The following is a 25,358-nucleotide window of genomic DNA, read 5'->3' as shown; positions in this document are numbered from 1 at the left end:
CACTGCACATTCTGCATAGGGTTTGTAAAAATTAGCCCTATGGGCTGAATCATGGTTGACGCAGGAAGCCGTCATCCCAAGGGCCTCCAATCACAAATAGTAGTTAGGCTGGAGTAGGAATACTGTCCTGGTTTGTCCACTGCACAATCTGCATAGAGTTTGTAAAAATTAGCCCTATGGGCTGAGTCATGGTTGACGAAGGAAGGAAACGGGTTCTTATGGGAAGGGGTTGACGTTAACAGCAGTAGCATGAATCTGCATTTTTGGTGAATTTAGGTTGGCTTGCTCTCATCTGGAGGGATTACAAACTGTGGAGATATCCAGTCCTTTTTGAATTTAATCAGAGTAAGTCTGTCTGCATTCTCCGTGGTGAGGCGTGTGCGCCTATCAGTGATGATTGCCCCAGCGGCACTGAAAACACGCTCAGACACCACACTAGCAGCCGGGCAGGCCAGCACCTCCAAGGCATATAAGGAGAGGTCGGCCAAGTGTTTAGCTTAGACACCCAATAATTAAAGGGAACTGAAGTGTCAGAAAGGACGCACGGATGGTCACTTAAGTACCCCTTGACCATGTTCTGCAACTTATTCCTCTTTGGCATTGTTACAGGCACAGATAGCCTTTACTGTTGTGCTGGTCTATATAAATAAAAATTATTATTATTATTATTATTACTGTTGGATAAAATGTGTATCACGCGAGGGTCTTGCCACAGATACTTATACATGAACTGTGCCATGTGGGTCAAGCTGCAAAAAGGCAAATGTTCTGTGTCCCCAACAGTAGAAACAGTACCCACCCTCTCCTCACGCTGACTCGCCTCCTCCTCCTCCACCACCTCCTCCTCTTCAGCCCATCCAGGCTGGGCAGACATGAAGCTTGGGTTGGGTGTCCCCTCTGTAGCATTACCCCTCGGTAGCACAGAAAAACAAGTCCTCTCCCTCCTCATCCTCCCCCTCTTCACCAAATGTTGCCTCAGAATATTGGCTGGGCTGGGTAGTATCACCCATTGGGAAATCTGGCTCCATATCAACATTCTGGGCACTTAAAGCTTTCTCTTTGAGATTATGCAGTGATTGTTTCAAGAGACACAGTAGCGGGATGGTTACGCTGATAATAGCCTGATCGCTGCTCACAAGGCTGGTGCAGTACTCAAAGTTCTCAACAACCTCACAAATGTCAGCGATCCACACCCACTCAACAGATGTTATGTGTCGTGGCTGACTCTCAGTCTGACCTGTATACTGAAGCTGGTATTCAGCTACTGCCCTCTGCTGTTCACTAATCCTCGCAAACCTAAGATAGGTGGAGTTCCACCGCGTGGGCAGGCCGCAAATGAGTCGGTGACTTGGCAAATTCAACCGCTTATGCAGCACTGTAAAAGCAGCAAAAGCAGTAGAGGAATGGCGGAAATGGGCGCTAATATGGCTCACCTTCTCAAGTAGGTACAGGAAGTCACGGAAAGTTTTCAGAAATTTCTGAACAACTATGTTCAGCACGTGAGCCATGCATGGCACGTGTACCAGCTTGCCGATCTTTAAAGCCGCCACCAGGTTACGCCCATTATCGCAGACGACCGGAGGCCACTGATTGGTCTGTTGTTTTACAGCTTGTCGCAGCTCTGTTGCAGTGTGTGCTTTCTGACCTAAACAGATCAGCTTCAGCAGAGCGTCTTGCCACTTTGCCGATGCACTACTGCACAGGTCCCAGCTTGGCAGTGATGGGGAGAACAATTCAGCAGAGGATTAGGAGCAGGAGAAGGGGAGAGAGGAAGTGGAATTTGAATAGGTGGAGACCCTGACAGAAGTTGGAACCGCTATTCTTAGCGTGGGTGGGATGTGTGATGTTCCAGTTTGCGCCTTTGTCCCACCCTCCACCAGGTTCCCCCAGTGTGGCATGACAGAAATGTATCATCCCTGTACACAATAATTTGTCCAGGTGTCTGTTATTAGGTGGACCTTCCCGGTTACGGTGTTGGTGAGAGCATGGTTCAGATTGTTTAACACGTGCTTGTGTAACGCAGGGACGACACATCGGGCAAAATAGTGGCGGCTGGGAACACTGTATCGTGGGGCAGCCACAGCCAAGAGATCATGGAAGACTGTGTTCCCACAAGCCCAACATCTCCATAGCTAGCAATTTGGCAATGTGCGAGTTTAGTATTTGTACCTGTGGGTGCGTGGCTGGGCATTTACGCATTCTTTCCAAGCTCTCAGGCACGGACAATTGGACACTTTGCTGGAACAAGGAAGTGGATGTGGTTGATGTTTGTTGCGTGTGAGCAACTGCAGCTTGTGGGCAGGAGGTATGAGCGCCTACTTCTTGAACAGCAGATTCTGAAGGACATAGCCCAGGCGACATGGCATAAGTTTCCACGGAACCCAAAAGCACTACAGATACTGGCTGGTGATCAGCTTATGCAACCTTTGTCTATCCCTCATCCCCTCAAGATGACTGGACCATCATTGTAAATAAGTCCCTGTCCTTTGTGTCACCCCCCACCTCATTGTAGATCGTAAGCTCTTATGAGCAGGGTCATCATTATTTTTCCTTTAATTATTATATTATCTTTAGCTATGTTACTTATGACTGTTGAATATGAACCTCTGAATTGTAAAGCGCTGCGGAATAGGTTGTTGCTATATAAATAAAGAGTATTATTATTATTGGTTTGACCCGCAGACGCAGATTTGGTACCTTGGTGTTCCGTCCACCTACTCGGCTGCTTGGCTGCCATGTGGTTTCTCATACTCTTTGTGCTCAGGTTGCCTTTGCCCTGGCCTCTGCTCAACTTGGTATTGCAGATGCTACAGACAACAATGTTTTTCTCTGAAGGACTTTTAGAAAAAAAAATTCCACACAGCAGCTGAACGCCCTCTTGCCCTGACTTGGCGCACAGCGGGGGTGCTCTTGGGAACAGTTGACCCAGTTTTTACTCACTCTGGGCAAACCACGACCCCTTGGTGCCTGTGTTGGTCCATCTTCCTCTGTGTTGCTGCCAACGGTCCAGGTCGGATCAGTGGACTCATCATCGACCACCTCGTCTTCTATCTCATCGTCCTTCCCAGTTGATATTGTAGGCTGACCTGATGGCAACTGTGTCTCATCATCATCAGCCTCCGCCTCTGGAGACAGTAAATGACGTTCCTCCAAGTGGCTTTCTTCTGGTTGTAGGTCCTAAAATACTTGAGCATCAACGCACGCCGCCACCTCTTGTCCCTCTTCAATGCTGCATGGTGATAGGCCAGAGCCAACCAAAGGATACGTACCAAACAGATCCTCGGAGTGGCCAAGCTTGGGGTCATATGTCTCCTGTGACTGATAATGGTGGGAGGAAGGAGAACCAGCTTCAGGATTGGAAGGGCCAGCCTTCTGTGTATCCACAGTAGACTGTGTGGTCGTGGAAGTTTTGTTGCTGCTTGACAAATGCGTAGAGGCCTTGTCTGCTATCCAAGACAGAATCTGCTCTCGCTCTTGTGGCTTCCACACATGTTTACGTTCCAGACCGGGAACTTTTTCCAGGAACATTGTGGATGCATCAAGCTTCTTCTGACCTGACACAGACTGAGTGGCTTCTCGCGCACCACTGACAACACCACGTCCACGTCCCTTAACAACAGGCTTTTTTGGCATTTTGGGTTTTGTTGACAGATTTTCAGATGTTGATGGCACAAGCCAAGCTAGCTGTCAAAGGCACAGCCAAAATAATGAGTCAACCGGGACACAGCCAATAGGGCCAATTTTTACAAATCCTATGTACATTGTGCCGTGGACAAACCAGGACAGTATTCCTACTCCAACCTAACTACTATTTGTGATTGGAGGCCCTTGGGATGGTGGCTTCCTGCGTCAACCATGACTTAGCCAATAGGCCTAATTTTCACAAACCATATGCACATTGTGCAGTGGACAAATCTGGAATGTACAGTAGTCCTTCCAAACTAATATTTGTCATTGGAGGCCCTTCTCACAGGTTGTGTCACATTGTGAGATAGGGGATACATATTCAATAGAAATTTACACTGATTGTTGATGACCGACTGATGGCCCTCTGAAAACTTAAATTGAGGATCACAACTACTACAATACTCCATCGTAGGTAATGTTTGTCAAGGGAGGCCCTTGTCATGCAATCTTCCTGCACCTATGACACAGCCCCCAGCCCCAGGAGTAATTTTTGGAAATACGATGCACATTCTACTGGACCAAGTAGTACAGTATCAATAAGTCTTCTCCTGCTATATAATCTGGGGAATATTGACAATCAAAATCTCTAAGCCAATCTCTAAGAAGCTTCACCAACCCATCCTGGAGGGGGGGCACCATAAATACTTTGTCCAGTGACTTGCACAAGTGATATATTTGAGCTTGTCATCGAGTTGACTAGTGCAGTTTTATTTTTACGGTTCACTGAGTTCAGCCATACCTGAGGGTCGTAGTCCGCACTCACTGCTACCTTCTAGTACTCCATGTATCTTGGCCATTTTCTCTGTAGTCTCTGCCCTTAAATTAGTTAAATAATAATGAGGGCCCTACAGTATGAATAAGTGAGGGCACTCTCAAGTGTACACAAGAGGCAACTCCAAAATTTCTAGAGGAGGGCACTTCAAAATGTTTGTTACAGGGCCACACAAGGGCTCTCACAAAACTCAGCTTTCCTGCTTACTGCAGGCGATCTGAACATTTGAATTTAGTGCCCGAGTCTCACATGGTGGTGGAGGAGGAGGGTCAAGCCCAATGCTGCAATGAACATATTGTAAACTGCTATGGAATGTGTATTCCACTATCTGATTGTCAATGATGGAGGGACCGCCCAAATGTCTAAGTAATAGCTGTCCCTCCAAAACGCATGTTACAGAGCCACCTGAGGCCTCTCAGGTCAAATTTCTACATACATACTGATACTTTCTAGCTGTGCTTGTAAAGTGCTGGGGAATAGCGCACTAAAGATGATGTATGACAGACGGACCTACAAAATGTATAAGTCAGGGCCCTCCCAATTATAAAAGGCGAAAAAAAAAGCCACAACAGTATGTGTGAACAAACGCTAAAAGGGGTATTTTTTGGTTTCTCTGATTTATTTAGCCTTATTTAGGTTAAGTTTGGTAGTTGTTCTTGTGTGTCTGTAAAAGTGGTGTAACACTGCGACAAACTTATCCCCAGAAACCATATGTGAGTCAGAAATGCATTCAGGCACATTCAGGCTCTTCCCATTCTGTTTCATCACTTTCCCATCCATTTCACTTTCCCATCATCTTCTCCTCAGGCCCCTTTGTAGGGTCCAGCAGAAAATTATTCGCATTTCCCATTGACTTACATTGTACTCGCTATTCTGAACGAATACGCAATTATTACAAAGTACTATATATATAGCGAGTATAGCGATTACGAATATTACGGTACTCGCTCATCACTAGTAAACACTAAATGCAGAGAAGTCACAGATTCTTCTTAGTCACCGGCTGTGGCTGCTTTATCGGTGGTATAGTCCGGCTGTATCACAATCGTGTGATCACCATTTTGCCTCTAGACCACAACATTCTCCTCCACCCAAAACTGTTCAGATGATTTTGGGCACTGAAAGCCCTTTTCTATAGAACTTACAACCTGGAGGATCCACCTCCCCCCTGGGATTAGAAGATGCTGACCGTTACCTGATGACAAGTTAGAAAATCACTTGAAGTAAAATATTATGATGGATCTGTAAGAGAAAGCGGAGGGTAATGATGTTGTTGGCTTCCTAGAACCCTGATATCTTATTGGATGAATCTACCTTCTCTCCCTTCTGTGCTGATGAATGTCCTCATATGGTCCCTACAAGACCAGGTCCAGTCTTTCTGGCCAAACTTCACTTTTATGATCGACAACATTAAATGTGCGGTGAGGCCAAGTGTGAATTTCTGTACAATAACAGCAGAGTTTCCCTTTATCCTGACTTTTCAATTTTTTTTAAAACTAACTTCAAACAGGATTGTGACAAACTAAGCAAAAAAACATTACACCTGTGCCATGATATATCTCTAAGCTAAATTTAAGACGCCTCAGCTCTGCATTATTATAAAAAGTTCTCTTTGAGTGTCTAATATTTCTTCTTGAAACTCATCTGACAGAAAATAATGTCCCTTACAAGAGTTTAGATTCTCAAGAGCCACCGAGCCCCATACTCCAATTACCAGAGAGAGGTTTCACCGCTAGTTACTCACTACTTACTGATGGAGACTGTTGAGTTTGATCATTTCAGTAGATGTGTTATTGTCTATAGTCACAGTTTTGACTACAGTAGTTAGTGCCCAAAATACTCTGATTTAACCCCTTCTTGTAGCCAGTTTTGTGTTCCTATCTGGGCCCATTTTTCAAATCTGACATGTGTCACTTTATCTGGTGATAACTTTGGAATTCTTCACAAAGAATAATAGGAAACAAATGGACCTTACAAATTATTTTCCAACTTCTCTTGAATCCGACAATCCCCTATATACGGTTGCACACTACTGTCTGGGCACATGGCAGGTTAAGAAGGGAAGGAGCGACATTTAGCTATTTGAATATAGATCTTGCTCGAATAGTTTGCAGACACAATATATTGGGGACACTGTTCATGGTCACCTGGCAGCGCAAAAGATGGCTACCACAAACAGGCTTGGCGTCATCTACTCCATTTTCCAGATCTCAGGGTTTGCCTTGCTCATCACCCTTTAACCCCTCTACATGGATTTGGACTTAGACAGAGACCCCTAGGCTTGGGCCACAGTGTTTCCTGCTGTTCTATTGAGTGAAATGGCAAGAAGAATAGTCACTTAACCGGGTCACAACATGGAGGTCAATGAAAATAGAAAATCACACAAGAGTAGTCAGTAAATGGGCCGAGGTCACAACAGGAAGCAAATACACAAGCCGGGAGCTGAGCACAGAGGACTGAACCAGAGGAGAACAGGGCTGTATCTGGCAGCTTCTGGTAATATGCACAAAAAGCAAAGCCACACTAAGAAGAATTAAAATTCCCCCAATATTCAGGAAGAAACACAGCAAAAAAGGGCAGCAATGTTTACCTGCCCAGATGTTCAGAACTAAATGCACTACCAGGGTGCAGTATACCCACATACAGATGGCGGCTACACGGGTGCAAAATACTGATGAGACAATCATTCACAACCAACCTACAATCACTCACAACCAACCTACAATCACTCACAACCTACCATTTCATGGAGGGGTGACTGCTTAGTATTTGAATTACTCACAAAAAGGTTTGTATAGGGTGCTGTTCACACTTGGGTAGTGCACAGTATCGGCTTACAGCCTATTAGTTACGCCCATACTATTAGATTAGGCGGGCTGCCCGGTACTATCCATATATTATATATATGCATTTTTGCACTTTTTTATCCCAGGGTGCAGCCAGGCCCATCAGTGCGGGCATTGTAAACTGTGTCTGTTCTCATGGAGTGCACTTGGATAGTACCGGGCAGCCCACCTAATCTAATAGTATGGCCGTAACTAATAGGCTGTAAGTCGGATACTGTGCATTATCCAAGTGTGAACAGCTCCATATACAAGCCTTTTCTTGTGCAATTCAAATACTACGCAGTCACCCCCTCCATGAAATGGTAGGTTGTGAGTGATTGTCTCATTAGTATTCTGCACCTGTGTAGCCGCCATCTTTATGTGGGTTTGCAGCACCCTGGTAGTGCATTTAGTTCTGAAGATCTGGGCATGTACACACTGCTGCCCTATTTGGCTGTGTTTTAGCTTCCGGCAATATGCTTTGAGCTTTAGCAGGGTGTGGTGCTTTCCAATTGGCTAAAGCACGGAGCAGATTACTCCAGCTGGACAGCACACACACCCATACTGCCAGACTGGATGGTACTACAGGTCCCAGATACCCTAATCTTAGTGGCTGGACAGAAGCTGTACCGCCTAGTAGCTTCTGGTTCTGACGTCTCCTCCATGACCAGCGCCGCCTGCAGGATGAATAAGACAGCTCTTGGTGAGAGAAGCTGACGTCGCAGCAGCAGATCCCAGAGGAGATGGGACCCACCATTTACAGAAGCCCTAATGTGACCAAATTGCAGAAAACCAGAACAGTACAAATTCCCATAAAGTGACTCCATTTTGGAAATTATAACCTTCAGTGAAATAATCTATAGAAGTAGTGACTATTTTGATTCCACAGGCACTTTCCGGAAATTAGCACGCAGTGGATGATGGAGAGTGAAAATTACAAATATATAATTTCATTACCGAACACATAGTGCCCAGATTGTGCTCCAGGAGACACACACCATAAATTAAGTGGGTTCTTCTCACTATAGAAATGCCAAATACATGGAGGCTAAATGTGGTTTGGGCGCACTGCAAGGCTCAGAAACGAGGGGGAGATTTGACTTTGGGAGAGCGGATATTGCTGGATTGGTTTATGGAAGCCATGTTGCTTTTCAAAAGCCTTTGAGCCACTAATAATGTGGAAACCTCTGGTTTTCCATTGACAGATGATGGACCTGAGTGGGGACTTGTTTTTTGTGAGATGAGTAGAAGTTTTTATTGATATTATTTCACCTACATAACATTGTTTGGTGGCTTTTTATTCCATATTTGGGAGACAGAATGAACAAACAGTTGAACACCACGGCTCTACTGGTTCATCTTATGAGGTTTTCTATTAGACTGTGAACTGTTATTGTCCTGGTGAATAATGACGGCTAACATAAGGCAAAATATAACAAAAATCACAGAAAAAGATACAGCCTTACCAACACCAAATCATATAACAGATGCACTAGCAGGATGCCACAGACCCCCATGATAAAGGGGTGTGGGGGGCAGCACAGGTGCAAAATACTTTATGGAGCAACTACTCACAAACCTACCAATTCATGGAGAGGGTGATTACTTAGTATTAAAGATGCACACAGATGAAGCTTGCATAGGACGCCAGTCACACAGGCAGGTTTGATGCACAGTGTCTGGCTTAGCCTATATGCAAATTGCCTCTTCAGAGAAAAAGAGGACTAGGACTCAATAGCGCCACCTATTGAAAGCAGCAATCCTTCAAGTCACAATCAACCCTTTAACACGTCATGCAATATGACTTAGGATAAAAGCCAAATCAGAATCTCAATTTGCAGACATGGTGTTTCAGGCTGTTGGCCCTCGTCAGTGCAAAGTATGAGAACTGATTTGGCTAGGTGAGAGGCTCTGGACTGAGGTCTAAGGGGTAATGTTTCTCCTTGCAGAGAGTGAGATACCAGCTCTGGCACGTCAAGGTAAGGAGGCTTATTCACCAAGCAATGCTCTTATGGGAAATTTAATATGCAAATTGCCTCTTCAGAGAAAAAGAGGACTTGAACTCTATAGCGCCACCTATTGGAAGCAGCAATCTTACAAGTCGCAATCAACCCTTTAACGAGTCGTGCAATATGACTTAGGATAAAAGCCAAATCAGAATCTTAATTTGCAGACGCGGAGTTTCGGGCTGTTGGCCCTCGTCAGTGCAAAGTATGAGAACTGATTTGGATAGATGAGAGGCTCTGGACTGAGGTCTAAGGGGTAACATTTCTCCTTGTGGAGGGTGACTAGTGATGTTGCCCATACTATTAGATCAGGAGGGCTGCCTAGCACTATATAAGTGCACCCCACATAGACAGACACCCCAGTACACGCAAGAAACACTAAAATGCTAGTGCATTTGTTATCTGATTTGGTGTTAGTAAGGCTGATTTTTTTCTTGGTTTTCTTCTTGGCAGATGACTGTACCAGGAGATCAGAGGAACAGCTGACATCTTCAATTTTTAAGTCAGATGACCTTGAGATCACACAGGATACAATTGAAGTGAATGCCATTTCTCCAGATACACCATCATCCCTTCACAGCAAAGATCAGTCATCTGATACTTTGAAACAGGTCCTGTCTTCTGATTCATTACCGACTACTAAGGAAAATCAAAGTCACGAAATAAGTATTAAACAAACTGCTCCTAAAGCTAAGAAGCCATTTTTCTGTTCAGAATATGGAAATAGTTTTTTCCTTGAAAAGTCTTTTCTTACACATCAAAACATTCACACAGCAGAGAATAGATTTTTTTGTTTCAAGTGTGGGAAATGTTTTAACCAGAAATCAAATCTTGTTAATCACCAGAGAAGTCACACACAGAAGAAGCCATTTTCTTGTTCAGAATGTGGAAAATGTTTTACAGATAATTCAAGTTTAATCAGACATCAGAGAACTCACACAGGGGAGAAGCCTTTTTCATGCTCAGAATGTGGGAAATGTTTTACAGATAATTCAAGTTTAATCAGACATCAGAGAACTCACACAGGGGAGAAGCCTTTTTCCTGTTCAGAATGTGGGAAATGTTTTAAACAGAAAGTGCATCTTGATAACCATCAGACAACTCACACAGGAGAGAAGCCATTTTTTTGTTCAGAATGTGGAAAATGTTTTACAGATAATTCAAGTTTTATTAGACATCAGATGACTCACACAGGGGAGAAGCATTTTTCCTGTTCAGAATGTGGAAAATGTTTTATCCAGAAATCAGCTTTGGTTAATCACCAGAGAACTCATACAGGAGAGAAGCCTTTTTCCTGTTCAGAATGTGGGAAATGTTTTAGCCAGAAATCAGATTTGCTTAAGCACCAGAGAACTCACACAGGAGAGAAGCCTTTTTCCTGTTCAGAATGTGGGAAATGTTTTAAACAGAAATCAGATTTGATTAATCACCAGAGAACTCACACAGGGGAGAAGCCTTTTTCCTGTTCAGAATGTGGAAAATGTTTTATCCAGAAATCAGATTTGGTTAGTCACCAGAGAACCCACACAGGGGAGAAGCCTTTTTCCTGTTCAGAATGTGGAAATTGTTATAACCAGAAAACAAATCTTGTTAATCACCAGAGAAGTCACACAGGGGAGAAGCCTTTTTCTTGTTCAGAATGTGGAAAATGTTTTAAACAGAAAGTGCATCTTGATAACCACCAGACAACCCACACAGGAGAGAAGCCTTTTTCTTGTTCAGAATGTGGAAAATGTTTTAAATTGAAATCACGTTTTATCAGACATCAGAGAAATCACACAGGGGAGAAGTCTTTTTCCTGTTTCGAATGTTGAAACTGTTTTAGCCAGAAATCAGATTTGGTTAAGCACCAGAGAATTCACTCAGAGGAGAAGCCTTTTTCGTGTTCAGAATGTGGAAAATGTTTTGTGAAGAAATCATCACTTCTTAGTCACCAGAGAACTCACACAGGGGAGAAGTCATTTTCATGTTCTTAATGTGGGAAATGTTTTACACGGAAATCAACTCTTATTAAACTTCCGAGAACTCACACAGGGGAGAAGCCTTTTTCATTTTTAACCGAAAATTGTATCTTCTTAAAGGGTTTGTCCACTACTAGGACAACTATTTCTCATTCCTCATGTTTGGCCTTGTTAAAATAAAAACACTCATATACAGGTCCCGATCTGGCACTGTTCCATTGGTGCCACAACTTGCGTTCCGGGGGCACACATAAGGATAGGGCATCAATGTATTATTGGTTGGGGTCCCGTACGTGCCTCCCCTGACGATCAGCTGTTATCTGTGCAGGTGGCGGCTGCTGCCGGCTGGAAGTCCTTATCTGCAGTGCTTGGCCGTCAAGTTGTAGTGGCCGCCGCTTGTAACTGCACATCAGCCTCCCGTTCAATTGAATGGAAGGCGGATGCGAAGTACCCCACGGCGGCCACTACAGATGGACGGCCAAGCGGCACAGGTAAGGACTTCTGGAGGGCGGTAGCCGCTGCCGGCACCAATAACAGCTGATCGGCGGGGGTGCCGCGTGCAATGACTCATCCTCAAAATGAAATGTATAAAATATGTAGAAGATTTCATATATGTTACAAGCCATATCAGATGATTCAAAAGTCAATTTCTTCAGAAAGAGTTAAAAATTCAAAACTATGACTTCTCTCTAAAAAAACAAAATGGCCGAAATAGACAGACAGAGGCAGGTGAGACGACCAGATCACAATGACATCATGGAATGTAGACTGAAGAACAGGCAATTATCTGAGCTTTTAAAAGATAGAAAAATGTCTTTTCTAAATAGAGCTTTTCTGGAGATTTTTGACAAGAGACATAATTGGTTTAGGGAGTGGCTAAGGAAAAACTGTAATTATATGTTGTATAAAAGTGTTACAATGTATCATTAGTTATTTATTATTTTATACAGTAAAATTGTGAAGTTATATAGATTTTTGTATATATATATATATATATATACACTTGTATACAGTAGAGATTGTATATAATTGTATTTATATATATTTATTGTAATAATTAAAAATAAATTAATAAATTAGAACGTCATATATAAATTAAAGCGGCAATATTTTGGATTACATTAGAATCAATATATGCATAAGATATTTAAATAATTATGTTTCTGCATGAATTTGATATTTAATATTATCTTATATGTACCCTTAGAGTTTTCATTCCAAAGCAGGATTTTGATCAAACAACTCTAAAATTGGTTTATTTCTTTATTCACACAGGAAGTTGGAAAAAATTGCATGATTTTATGTGTATAACATTTTAAAATAATAACATAACTAGTTGAACTATATTATGTGTAACACTTATTAATTAGATCTTTTGTGCTGCTAATATTTTTTGTGCATGAATTATTTGTGCTTTATAACTAAAGTAACTTTACAGCATGACGTGTGTGACAGCTGCAGCCTTTGAACTTTGAGCAAATAATATGTCAGAGTGAAATAGCAGCTGCTCATTTACTTCATCTGCTAAGTGTGACAGAGGCCTCATTTCATGTATGTTTGAAAAAAAATGTTTCTTTATGTGAAGGTACACAAATATATTTAATTCTGAGAAAATTATGATACATAAATAAGTATTATCTATATAATATACAGTACAGACCAAAAGTTTGGACACACCTTCTCATTTAAAGATTTTTCTGTATTTTCATGACTATGAAAATTGTACATTCACACTGAAGGCATCAAAACTATGAATTAACACATGTGGAATTATATACTTAACAAAAAAGTGTGAAACAACTGAAAATATGTCTTATATTCTAGGCTCTTCAAAGTAGCCACCTTTTGCTTTGATGACTGCTTTGCACACTCTTGGCATTCTCTTGATGAGCTTCAAGAGGTAGTCACCGGAAATGGTCTTCCAACAATCTTGAAGGAGTTCCCAGAGATGCTTAGCACTTGTTGGCCCTTTTGCCTTCACTCTGCGGTCCAGCTCACCCCAAACCATCTCGATTGGGTTCAGGTCTGGTGACTGTGGAGGCCAGGTCATCTGGCGTAGCACCCCAGCACTCTCCTTCTTGGTCAAATAGCCCTTACACAGCCTGGAGGTGTGTTTGGGGTCATTGTCCTGTTGAAAAATAAATGATGGTCCAACTAAACGCAAACCGGATGGAATAGCATGCCGCTGCAAGATGCTGTGGTAGCCATGCTGGTTCAGTATGCCTTCAATTTTGAATAAATCCCCAACAGTGTAACCAGCAAAGCACCCCCACACCATCACACCTCCTCCTCCATGCTTCACGGTGGGAACCAGGCATGTAGAGTCCATCCGTTCACCTTTTCTGCGTTGCACAAAGACACGGTGGTTGGAACCAAAGATCTCAAATTTGGACTCATCAGACCAAAGCACAGATTTCCCCTGGTCTAATGTCCATTCCTTGTGTTCTTTAGCCCAAACAAGTCTCTTCTGCTTGTTGCCTGTCCTTAGCAGTGGTTTCCTAGCAGCTATTTTACCATGAAGGCCTGCTGCACAAAGTCTCCTCTTAACAGTTGTTGAAGAGATGTATCTGCTGCTAGAACTCTGTGTGGCATTGACCTGGTCTCTAATCTGAGCTGCTGTTAACCTGCGATTTCTGAGGCTGGTGACTCGGATAAACTTATCCTTAGAAGCAGAGGTGACTCTTGGTCTTCCTTTCCTGGGGCGGTCCTCATGTGAGACAGTTTCTTTGTAGTGCTTGATGGTTTTTGCAACTGCACTTGGGGACACTCAAAGTTTTCTCAATTTTTCGGACTGACTGACCTTCATTTCTTAAAGTAATGATGACCACTCGTTTTTCTTTAGTTAGCTGCTGTAACGGGTCTGGGAGGCGGAACCTCTGAGCTACTATACAAGGGGGCGGCCCTTGTAAGGGAGCGGGCGGCAGTCTCTGGATGAACGGACAGGGAGATACGGCAAGTGATCAGGGCAGTCTCTGGGTAAAGGGTAGGTACGACCTGTGATGGCAGAGCCTCCGGGTAGGCTAGCAGGCAGATGGTAGATGTGTGCTCCCAGGTGAGCAAGCGAGAGTCTCTGGAATAACAGGTGGTCACGGCACGTGACGGCGGAACCCCCGGGCTGGCAAGCAGGCAGGTAACGGAGAAGCGCTCCCAGGTGAGCGGGCAAGAGTCTGAAGTAGCTGATGGTCACAGCACGTGACAACGGAGCCTCCGGGCTGGCAAGCAGGCAGGTAACGGAGAAGCGCTCCCAGGTGAGCGGACAAGAGTCTGAAGTAGCTGATGGTCACAGCACGTGACAACGGAGCCTCCGGGCTGGCAAGCAGGCAGGTAACGGAGAAGCGCTCCCAGGTGAACGGGCAAGCTGGTCCATAGACAGACTGACCGGAGTTGTAAGGCAGACCGTCGGACCTCAGGAAAGTAGGCAGGTAGCTGATGTGCGCTCCCAGGTGAGCGGGCAGGCTGGTCCTTTAGACAGACTGACAGGAGTAGTAAGGCAGACCGTCGGACCTCAGACTGGCAGACAGGTAACAAGTATTCAGGCAGGAATCAGGCAGGAATCAGGCAGGAAACTGGCAGGAAACTGGCAACGGGACCTGAGTGCTGAAGCACAGGTGAGACACAGGTGCAAACAACATTGCTCGGGCACCTCCATTTTGGAGGAGGTGCCTTATATATGATGAAGTCCTCCGGCCATTGGCCGGGGACTCCTTAGGACGGCGCGCGCGGCCCCTTTAAGAGGAGGGGAGCGCGCGCGCGCGCGCCCTAAGCACAGGGGCCGGGAAGGAGCGCGCGCTGAGAGCAGAGCGGGAGGAGGACGCCGGGAAGGAGCGCGCGCTGACAGCAGAGCGGGGAGAGGACGCCGGGCACGGAGCAGAGCGGTGAGGGGAGCAGCGTCCCTGCCTAGCAGAGGGCAGGGACGCCAGCGCTACAGTACCCCCCCCTTTAGGCCCCCCCTTTTTTAGGCCAGACAGAAATTTAGCTAGGATGAGAGGGGCATGGATGTTCTCCCGGGGCTCCCACGTTCTCTCCTCAGGACCAAACCCCTTCCAATCTACCAGAAAAAAGGTCTTTCCTCTTACCCTTTTGGTGGCAAGAATGTTCTCTACCTCAAACTCGTCCTCAGCAGAAACCGGAGCAGGAGGCGTACCTGTAGACTTGGAAAAAGAGTTAAGTACCACAGGTTTGAGGAGAGATACATGGAAGGAGTTAGGGATCCGTAAGTTGACCGGGAGTTTCAATTTATAGGCCACCGGGTTGATCTGACTGATGACCTCCAGTGGGCCGATGAACCGAGGCCCTAACTTATAGGAAGGGATCTTGAGCCGGACATATTTGGACGAGAGCCAGACTTTATCCCCAGGACGGAATTGAGGAGGGTCCAGACGTTTTTTGTCAGCGTGTCTTTTCATACGCTCGGAAGACTGAAGGAGTGCGGATCGGGTACTCTCCCAAATGGAGGAAAATTTGCTAACGAGAGATTCCGCAGCCGGGTTGTCCACCGAGGTGGAGACAGGAAAAGGAATCCGAGGATGCTGACCAAAGACTACAAAAAACGGGGATTTGGAGGAGGATTCGCTCTCGTGATTATTGTAAGAGAACTCGGCCCATGGTAGGAGATCCACCCAGTCAGAATGGTGGGCATTAACGAAGTGCCGGAGGTAACTGGTCAGGTTCTGATTGATCCGCTCCACTTGACCATTGGACTGTGGGTGGTAAGCGGAAGAGAAGTCCAGGGAGACGTCTAGTAGTTTACAAGTGGCTCTCCAGAAGCGTGAGGTGAACTGTACCCCACGATCCGACACGATGTGGAGGGGCAGGCCATGAAAACGGAAGATGTGACGAATAAAGTCTCTAGCTAGCTCGGGTGCAGACGGGAGGCCTGGCAGGGGAACGAAATGAGCCATCTTGGAGAAGCGGTCAGCGACCACCCAAATGACCGTACAACCGGCAGAGAGTGGGAGGTCAGTTATGAAGTCCATTGCAATATGCTGCCAGGGGGCAGCAGGTACTGGGAGCGGAAGGAGGCGACCGGCTGGCAGATGTCTCGGAACCTTGTTGCGGGCGCAGGACACACAGGCAGAAACAAAGTCTATTACATCCTTGTGCAGGGTAGGCCACCAGTAGTGCCGGGAAATAAGCTGGAGGGTCTTCTTCTGACCAGCGTGGCCAGCCAGTTTAGACGAGTGACCCCAGTGAAGGATCTTCTCCCGATCAGGTACTGATACGAACGTCTTTCCGGGAGGAAGACGATTTAGACTCACGGGAGCCACCTGCATTACTCTGGCGGGATCGATGATGTGTTTCGGATCTTCCTCGAGATCAGATACCAGAAAGGATCGAGACAAGGCGTCCGCCTTGACGTTTTTGTCAGCCGGGCGAAAATGAAGGACAAAATCAAAACGAGCAAAAAACAAGGACCACCGGGCTTGGCGCGGGTTAAGTCTCTGGGCATGCTGGAGATAAGCCAAGTTCTTGTGGTCAGTGTAAATTATTACCGGGTGAAGAGCCCCCTCAAGCAGGTAACGCCACTCCTCCAATGCCAGTTTGATGGCCAATAACTCTCGATCTCCTATGGAATAATTGCGCTCTGAGGAGGAGAAGAGTTTAGAGAAGAAGCCGCAAGTTACCATCCTCCCGGAAGAAGATTTTTGAGTAAGTACCGCTCCAGCTCCAGAGGATGAGGCGTCCACTTCCAGGAAGAACTGCTTGTTGCCGTCCGGGCGATGCAGCACCGGGGCGGAAGAGAAGGCCTGTTTTAAGGAAAGAAAGGCTTCTTCTGCTTCGGGCGGCCACTCTTTGGGATTAGTACCCTTACGGGTGAGCGCGGAAATTGGGGCAGTCCGGGAAGAGAAGTGTGGTATGAAGAGGCGGTAGTAGTTGGCGAAGCCCAGGAACCGCTGAATGGCCTTCAGCCCCTCCGGTCGAGGCCATTTCTCGATGGCAGACAGTTTCTCTGGATCCATTCGTAGGCCGGTCTGAGAAATAATGTAGCCCAAAAACGGAAGCGAGGTCTGCTCAAAGAGGCACTTCTCGTATTTAGCGAAGAGGTGATTCTGCCTGAGCCTGAGCAGGACCTGACGAACGTCCCTCCGGTGAGTCTGGAGATCCGGAGAGAAGACCAAGATGTCGTCCAGGTACACCACTACGCAGGAGTAGAGAAGGTCCCGGAAGATGTCATTGACCAACTCTTGAAAGACGGCAGGAGCGTTACAGAGACCAAAGGGCATTACCAGGTATTCATAGTGGCCGTCCCGGGTGTTGAATGCCGTCTTCCATTCATCCCCTTGACGGATACGAACCAGGTTGTACGCCCCACGGAGGTCTAGTTTGGTGAAGATTCTAGCCCCCCTCAGACGATCAAATAATTCTGGAATGAGCGGAAGGGGGTACTTATTCTTCACCGTGATCTGGTTTAGGCCTCTATAGTCTATACAGGGACGGAGAGAGCCGTCCTTCTTTTTAACGAAAAAGAAGCCTGCTCCCGCCGGGGAGGTAGATTTCCGGATGAATCCCCTGGCCAGATTCTCCTCAATATATTCGGACATTGACCGGGTCTCAGCAGCGGATAAAGGATAAATACGCCCACGGGGAGGAGTAGTACCGGGTAACAGGTCGATGGGACAGTCGTATGGTCTATGAGGGGGTAATGTCTCTGCCTCCTTTTTATTAAAGACATCAGCAAAAGACCAATAAGGAATTGGAAGTCCAGGTAGATTAGCTGGGGTAGGAGAGGGACGGACGGGATGGACGGGAACCAGGCAGGTCTTATGACAGTCTTGTCCCCAGCGAAGGACTTCTCCGGTTTGCCAGTCAAGCACGGGTGCATGTCTCTGGAGCCAAGGCAGACCTAGCAAGAGGGCGTGAGAGAGTCCAGGCAGAACATGAAAGGAGATACTCTCAGAATGCAGCATTCCCACCTGCAGAGTAATGGATTCGGTGATGAGTTGGATGGGGCGTGGTAAGAGCCCCCCATCCACGGCAGCCACAGACAAGGGTACAGCCAGAGGTTTGGTGGGGATGCGGTATTTCTCTACCAGGGACTGTGAAATAAGATTCCCGGCTGCTCCAGAGTCCAGTTGGGCTAGTTCGAAATAACGGTTCTCCCCGTAGACGATTGAAACTGACAACAGCAGGGATGGAGAGGATTTATTCTTGTCTAGGTGGACCTCTCTGAGCGAACCTAGACACAGGCGTTTCCCGACCTTTCCGGGCAGGCACGGATCTGGTGCTCCTTACTGCCACAGTAGAAGCAGGTCCCCTCGGCACGGCGTAAGTCCTGACGGGTCTTGACCATCTTGGTCTGGTCGACCTGCATAGGCTCAGGAGGGTGTACCTGGTTAGAGACAGAAGGAGTGACGGGTTTCTGAAAAGTAGGAGCTAGACGTGGTAACCTCCTCTCACGGGTGACCTCTCTGGCACGCTCCTGGAACCGTAGGTCAATCCGGGTGGCAAGAGTTATTAAGTCATCGTGAGTGGTAGGAATGTCCCGACCGGCAAGTTCATCTTTAATACGGCCGGACAGACCCTCCCAGAAGACGGAAACCAGAGCGTCGTTATCCCAGGCCAGCTCCGAGGCAAGGGTACGGAACCGTATGGCATATTGGCCCACGGTGAGACTCCCCTGACGGAGGCGTAGCAACGATGATGCAGATGAGGTCTTCCGTCCGGGTTCGTCGAAGACTTTCCGGAAAGCCGTGAGAAAAGCAGGCAAGTTGGACACCAGGGGGTCTCCTCTCTCCCATAGAGGATTCAGCCAGACCAGTGCCTCCCCGGTGAGATGGGACATGATGAAGGCAATTTTGGCCCGGTCGGAGTTAAACTGGTAGGACAAAAGTTCAAAATGCAGGGTGCACTGATTTAAGAAGCCCCGAGCCTGGACGGGGTCGCCTCCGAAGCGAGGAGGTGCAGAAAGCCGGGGTCCGGGGTAGGATACCATAGTATTAGTGGGCAGCGGAGCTGCCGGATTGCAAGATATGGCACTGGCGGAGGTTGTTGGTGGATCAGACAGAGTGTTCAGGCGAGTATTAACATTCCGCAGGTGACCCAGGATGGCCTCCTGTTGGGACCTCTGACGGGACAGTTCAAGACAGAGGTCCGAGAGCGAGGGAGCTTGGGTGCCACCGGGTTCCATGGCCCGAGCAAACTGTAACGGGTCTGGGAGGCGGAACCTCTGAGCTACTATACAAGGGGGCGGCCCTTGTAAGGGAGCGGGCGGCAGTCTCTGGATGAACGGACAGGGAGATACGGCAAGTGATCAGGGCAGTCTCTGGGTAAAGGGTAGGTACGACCTGTGATGGCAGAGCCTCCGGGTAGGCTAGCAGGCAGATGGTAGATGTGTGCTCCCAGGTGAGCAAGCGAGAGTCTCTGGAATAACAGGTGGTCACGGCACGTGACGGCGGAACCCCCGGGCTGGCAAGCAGGCAGGTAACGGAGAAGCGCTCCCAGGTGAGCGGGCAAGAGTCTCTGAAGTAGCTGATGGTCACAGCACGTGACAACGGAGCCTTCGGGCTGGCAAGCAGGCAGGTAACGGAGAAGCGCTCCCAGGTGAGCGGACAAGAGTCTGAAGTAGCTGATGGTCACAGCACGTGACAACGGAGCCTCCGGGCTGGCAAGCAGGCAGGTAACGGAGAAGCGCTCCCAGGTGAGCGGGCAAGCTGGTCCATAGACAGACTGACCGGAGTTGTAAGGCAGACCGTCGGACCTCAGGAAAGTAGGCAGGTAGCTGATGTGCGCTCCCAGGTGAGCGGGCAGGCTGGTCCTTTAGACAGACTGACAGGAGTAGTAAGGCAGACCGTCGGACCTCAGACTGGCAGACAGGTAACAAGTATTCAGGCAGGAATCAGGCAGGAAACTGGCAGGAAACTGGCAACGGGACCTGAGGGCTGAAGCACAGGTGAGACACAGGTGCAAACAACATTGCTCGGGCACCTCCATTTTGGAGGAGGTGCCTTATATATGATGAAGTCCTCCGGCCATTGGCCGGGGACTCCTTAGGACGGCGCGCGCGGCCCCTTTAAGAGGAGGGGAGCGCGCGCGCGCGCGCCCTAAGCACAGGGGCCGGGAAGGAGCGCGCGCTGAGAGCAGAGCGGGAGGAGGACGCCGGGAAGGAGCGCGCTCTGACAGCAGAGCGGGGAGAGGACGCCGGGCACGGAGCAGAGCGGTGAGGGGAGCAGCGTCCCTGCCTAGCAGAGGGCAGGGACGCCAGCGCTACAGCTGCTTTTTTTCTCACCATAATACAAATTCTAACAGTCTATTCAGTAGGACTATCAGCTGTGTATCCACCAGACTTCTGCTCAACACAACTGATGGTCCTAACCCCATTTATAAGGCAAGAAATCCCACTTATTAAACCTGACAGGGCACACCTGTGAAGTGAAAACCATTTCCGGTGACTACCTCTTGAATCTCATGAAGAGAATGCCAAGAGTGTGCAAAGCAGTCATCAAAGCAAGAGGTGGCTACTTTGAAGAACCTAGAATATAAGACATATTTTCAGTTGTTTCACACTTTTTTGTTAAGTATATAATTCCACATGTGTTAATTCATAGTTTTGATGCCTTCAGTGTGAAAGTACAATTTTCATAGTCATGAAAATACAGAAAAATCTTTAAATGAGCAGGTGTGTCCAAACTTTTGGTCTGTACTGTATATATATATACATTTCTATATTTCTTTGGTAATTATTATTTCTTGATTTAGCTAATAGTGGATAAGGGCAACCACACATCAAAATGGTTTATAAAGCAAATTTATATTTACAATAATTTTTCCAAATGATAATTTTATAGTATTCAAGGTTATTATTTTTTAATGGTTACCTAAATATGTACACATCTCTTCAGACAAATATATGCTACACATTGATATGAAATTTATGAAAAATATTTATAGAAGAATAATTATTTTTAATTTGGTTCTGATATATAAATTATTTTCTAAAATAATATTTTTTGGCATTAAGGGGGAATGTGTTTTTGATCCTGATTACATAATCACATTTGATCGATACTTATTTTTCTCACAAATTTTTAATAAAGGAAAAATAGTAATAAGGTACAATGGTATAACAAAGAAGGGGTTTTATGCAAAGCTGCATAATTTAATCATTTTTGGTAATACAAGGTTATGACAAATATGAAATCATCCAGATAATTGAAATATAAGAGTATTTTTATGGAGAATATAATTACTCTGCATTTGTAACATAAAAAGGCATTATTATTATTATTATTTTTAGTCTTAATTTTAATCTTCATTGTTAAATTTTATTCTTACTTTCTTATTTTTCCATTTTTCATTTTTAATTCTCATTTTTTGATTTTATTTCAGCTCAATATCTCAATTGAGAAAGCACATTAATATTTAATAAAGTAATGCCTAGTACAAGAATATTGCTTCATTAAATACAATGATATGGTTCCAATATAAGAAGAAAAAATGTTTCAATTTTCTGAGTAAACACAAGTCATTCTTGCATTCATTCATTCTTATATTTATTCATTTTGGTTCATGAGTATACATTCTTTGGTATTATTGGTTTAATAAAGATATAAACACTTGTTGTTTCAAAACACACTGACACCTATGGGTTGGAAAAGGTAATTACACCTATGGCACAAAAATATTCTATCACATTAAGAACTTGATTAATAATGAATTATTTATTATTCCTAACATAATTTATTTTAATCTTTTGATAATAATTAGATGGATATTATTGATTGCTATGGTACGCTGTGATATTATAGGTTAGGAAAATTGCCAGATTTGGTATCAGATTAGGGAATGAAGACTTCAATCAAGACATCGCAATTATGAATTCTATCTTAATAAAGACTTTCATATTTAAAAATCATAGAGACTCTCAAAAGTTACAAGAAGAAGCAACCGATATCCAGAAATCTCAGAAGTTAAAGATGTTGTGAATGCTGAGTGTTATAATAGACTGTGTCAAATACATTCACACAGTGGCGTTCCCCAAGCAGCCTGGGAACGAGGAGGATAGATGAGTAGGAGGTTGCGGCGGCAGAGGAGTGGGTTGCGGCAGTGGAGGAGCAGGGCACACGCAGTAGCCCCTTCCGCAGCTACTACATGTGCCCGCTGTTAAAGGAACATGAATATTCCCTCTTCAGCAGTGGGCATGGAGGAGCGCTGAGCCGCGGCTCCTGTCAGTGCCCGCTGCTAAAGAGGAAGCATATTCACGCTTCTTCACGCACATAGTCCCGGCGTGGAGAGGAGTGAATGTGCCGGCAGCAGCAGCAGCTCACCTCAGCAACTGAGAGCGCGCGCTGCTCAGATGCCGACATGAGCTGCTGCAGACAGGACTCAGCGATGGAGCAGAGGTGAGGAAGGAAGGTGAGTATAAGTGTTTATTGTTTTATGTGTGCAGTGATTGGGGACTGAGGAGGCCACACATACCAGGATACTTGCATTGAGGAGGCCACACATACCAGGATTGGGGGATTGAGGAGGCCACACTTACCAGGATTGGGGGATTGAGGAGGCCACACTTACCAGGATTGGGGGATTGAGGAGGCCACACTTACCAGGATTGGGGGATTGAGGAGGCCACACATACCAGGATTGGGGATTGAGGAGGCCACACATACCAGGGATTGTGGGGGCCACACATACCAGGGATTGTGGGATTGAGGGGGCCACACATACCAGGATGGGGAAATTTACCAGTAGCTGCTGCATTTCCCATCCTAGGCTTATACTCAAGTCAATAGGTTTTCCCATTTTTATGTGGTAAAATTAGGGGCCTCGGCTTATTTTCGGGTCGGCTTATTTAAAATATACAGTATTTTAAAATCAGTGAGTACGTGGTGCCCATAATAATGCAGGACTGTGGCATTATACTATATGGGCTGCATTTTACCCTATGGGGTGAGTAATATACTGTATGGAGGACTATGGGCAGTGCATTATATTCTATGGAGGACAATATGAAGTTCATTATACTATATGGAGGATTATGGGGGGCACATTATACTATATGGGGGGAGCATTATACTATATGGAGGATTATGGGGGGCACATTATACTATATGGGGGGAGCATTATACTATATGGAAGATTATGGGGGAGCCTTATACTATATGGAGGATTATGGGGGCGCATTATACTATATGGACGATTATCGGTGGTGTATTATACTATATGGAAGGCTATGTTGGGCCATTATAATATTTGAGGGCTATGTGGGGGGGCCATTATACTGTATGAAAGCAATTATACAGTGTGAAGGTGTGTGTGGGGTCCATTATACTGTTTGGAGAGCTGTGTGGGGGCCATGAGAGTGTATGGAGGCTAATGTGGAGGAATGCACCATGGGTGTATCATACTGTGTTTGGGGGGCACTTTTGTTGGCATCATACTTTATGGGGCAATGAAAGAGGAATCTACTACTTCAAAAGGAGGAAAATTACTATGTAAAGGCTGGAAAGTTATGAGATCTGCTCTTCTGTGACACAGACAAATATTTTTTTTTTTTGGTGGGGGGGCCCAATTAGAGCTTCTGCTATGGGGCCCCATGACTTCTATGTACGCCCCTGCATTCACACCACTGATAACCACGACTACAGAGGACGATGATTTTATATGAACTGGGTTGTGTTCAAGTTTTCATCACGTTCCAGTGGTTTCCTATCACATGAAAGCTGCTGAATAATGAAGGAGTGTCAGAAAGCTGCCAGCCTGACATGTGTCCTGTACATTAAGGACTGAGTACTGGTTATGGTGCTATATAAAGCTGGGAAGTGTCAAGCTAACCCTTGCTTTGCTGACCAAAGATGTCACATCTGTTCCAAAAGTGACACGAGACCAGTGCGGATGACACGGAGGATTCCAGAATTATCCAAAGACAATCCAACGTAAGTCCAGGTGACACTGCACAGATATTAAAGCTACATTTCATCCATGGACTTTGTTTTCTTATCAATTGACACATGATCTTTCTAATAAAGAGAACAGTTTATAGACTGCACAATAATGAATACAATTATGGACTGTACAATAGCTACACGCTATAATTTATTTCAAAGGAGTTTTCATCTAAAGACTGTGTTATAAAAGAACCAAGAAGAAGACGAGACGACGACCCGATGACATCAGATGATGACGATGGGACCCGTGATTGCTTCGATTTAAATTTAGGGAAGTATAATTATACATATTAAATGAATATTAGTCATGGCTTACCATAACATGAATTCATATCATTATGCTATTGAATACATATAACAATAAACTGATATTGATATTAATATTATTATTATGGACATTAAATGATATTGCCAAGGAAGAAGAAAAGAAAAATGATCCTGTTATCCTAATGATGAACCTATCTACTTTGAGGATTTCAGTTGATGTCTGTCATCCTCTAAAAGGGGGAATTGTTAAATATTAATTACGGATATTCATTTTATTCTGAATTCTGTACCATATACTGCATAAGATTCCATCAGCCATCGTGCTAGGGTTTCTAGATGACGTGCTATTTGTGTATTTTTAGTTCAGTGCCATATGCAGAAGAACAGGTGTTACATGACCAGCTATAAAAGCCCATGTTAGAGAGAGGGGGGATCTTGCCATTTCACAGGACAAGAATCTATGTGTGAAGAAAACAGCTGCTGATGTAGGCCTAAGGAGACACGTTCTTTACCCGGACACATGGTGTTATCCGGACACTTGTGCTGGACACAGACAGACGCAATCTACCATCCAGGATCCCAGGGAAAGATGGGTGACTCTCAACAATTAAGCTAATTATGGACAAATGGACAATCACTTTGTAACTATTTCAATCATTCTTTTTAATGGAGAATCCGAGAATAAATCAATACATTTTTTTCATAATAATATTGTGATATAGTTTTTGATCAATCACATCTAATAAGAAGTCCTCGATAGAAAATTATACGAAAATAAGTATTTTTTACAGATTACCGTGAGAACTGGGGTGAGTATATAATTTAAATGATTAAAGAACGTGTCTGTTGTATTTCAAATAAACTGTTTACTCTGTGTGTTTTATTTAACTTTACTTTAATTAGGTTTGGTCATGAAAGGGTCTGTTTGACACCTTGTCAACACCAAACAAAAGAGC

At 45.3% G+C, this 25,358-nt stretch overlaps 2 protein-coding genes across 2 annotated transcripts in view; both read left to right on the top strand.

Annotated features, from left to right (window-relative positions):
* Nucleotides 1-25,111, top strand: part of LOC141197793 (uncharacterized) — a 29,820-nt gene extending 4,709 nt beyond the window's left edge. The window contains exon 7 of the mRNA XM_073662876.1: nucleotides 24,765-25,111. Coding sequence (XP_073518977.1) covers nucleotides 24,765-24,823 — 59 coding nt within the window. The 3' untranslated portion in view covers nucleotides 24,824-25,111. The remainder of the gene's footprint in view (nucleotides 1-24,764) is intronic.
* On the top strand, nucleotides 6,814-11,448 carry LOC141197785 (uncharacterized). Its single transcript, XM_073662868.1, has 2 exons — nucleotides 6,814-6,854; nucleotides 9,871-11,448. Exons 1-2 carry the CDS (start codon nucleotides 6,814-6,816, stop codon nucleotides 11,102-11,104), a joined length of 1,275 nt encoding a protein of 424 aa, XP_073518969.1. The 3' UTR covers nucleotides 11,105-11,448.
* Nucleotides 25,112-25,358: the final 247 nt, after the last annotated feature.

Source organism: Phyllobates terribilis, unplaced genomic scaffold, assembly GCF_046119375.1.
Source record: "Phyllobates terribilis strain yellow unplaced genomic scaffold, ASM4611937v1 Scaffold_88__1_contigs__length_6355796, whole genome shotgun sequence".
In the NCBI taxonomy this organism is placed as follows: domain Eukaryota; kingdom Metazoa; phylum Chordata; class Amphibia; order Anura; family Dendrobatidae; genus Phyllobates; species Phyllobates terribilis.
This window is presented reverse-complemented; position numbering and strand designations above follow the sequence as displayed.

Coding starts and splice junctions, on each gene's coding strand:
- LOC141197785 (XM_073662868.1), top strand. CDS start 6,814: ATGGAGGTCAATGAAAATAGAAAATCACACAAGAGTAGTCA. Junction 6,855..9,870: donor AAATCACACAAGAGTAGTCA/GTAAATGGGCCG, acceptor ATCCCTTCACAG/CAAAGATCAGTCATCTGATA.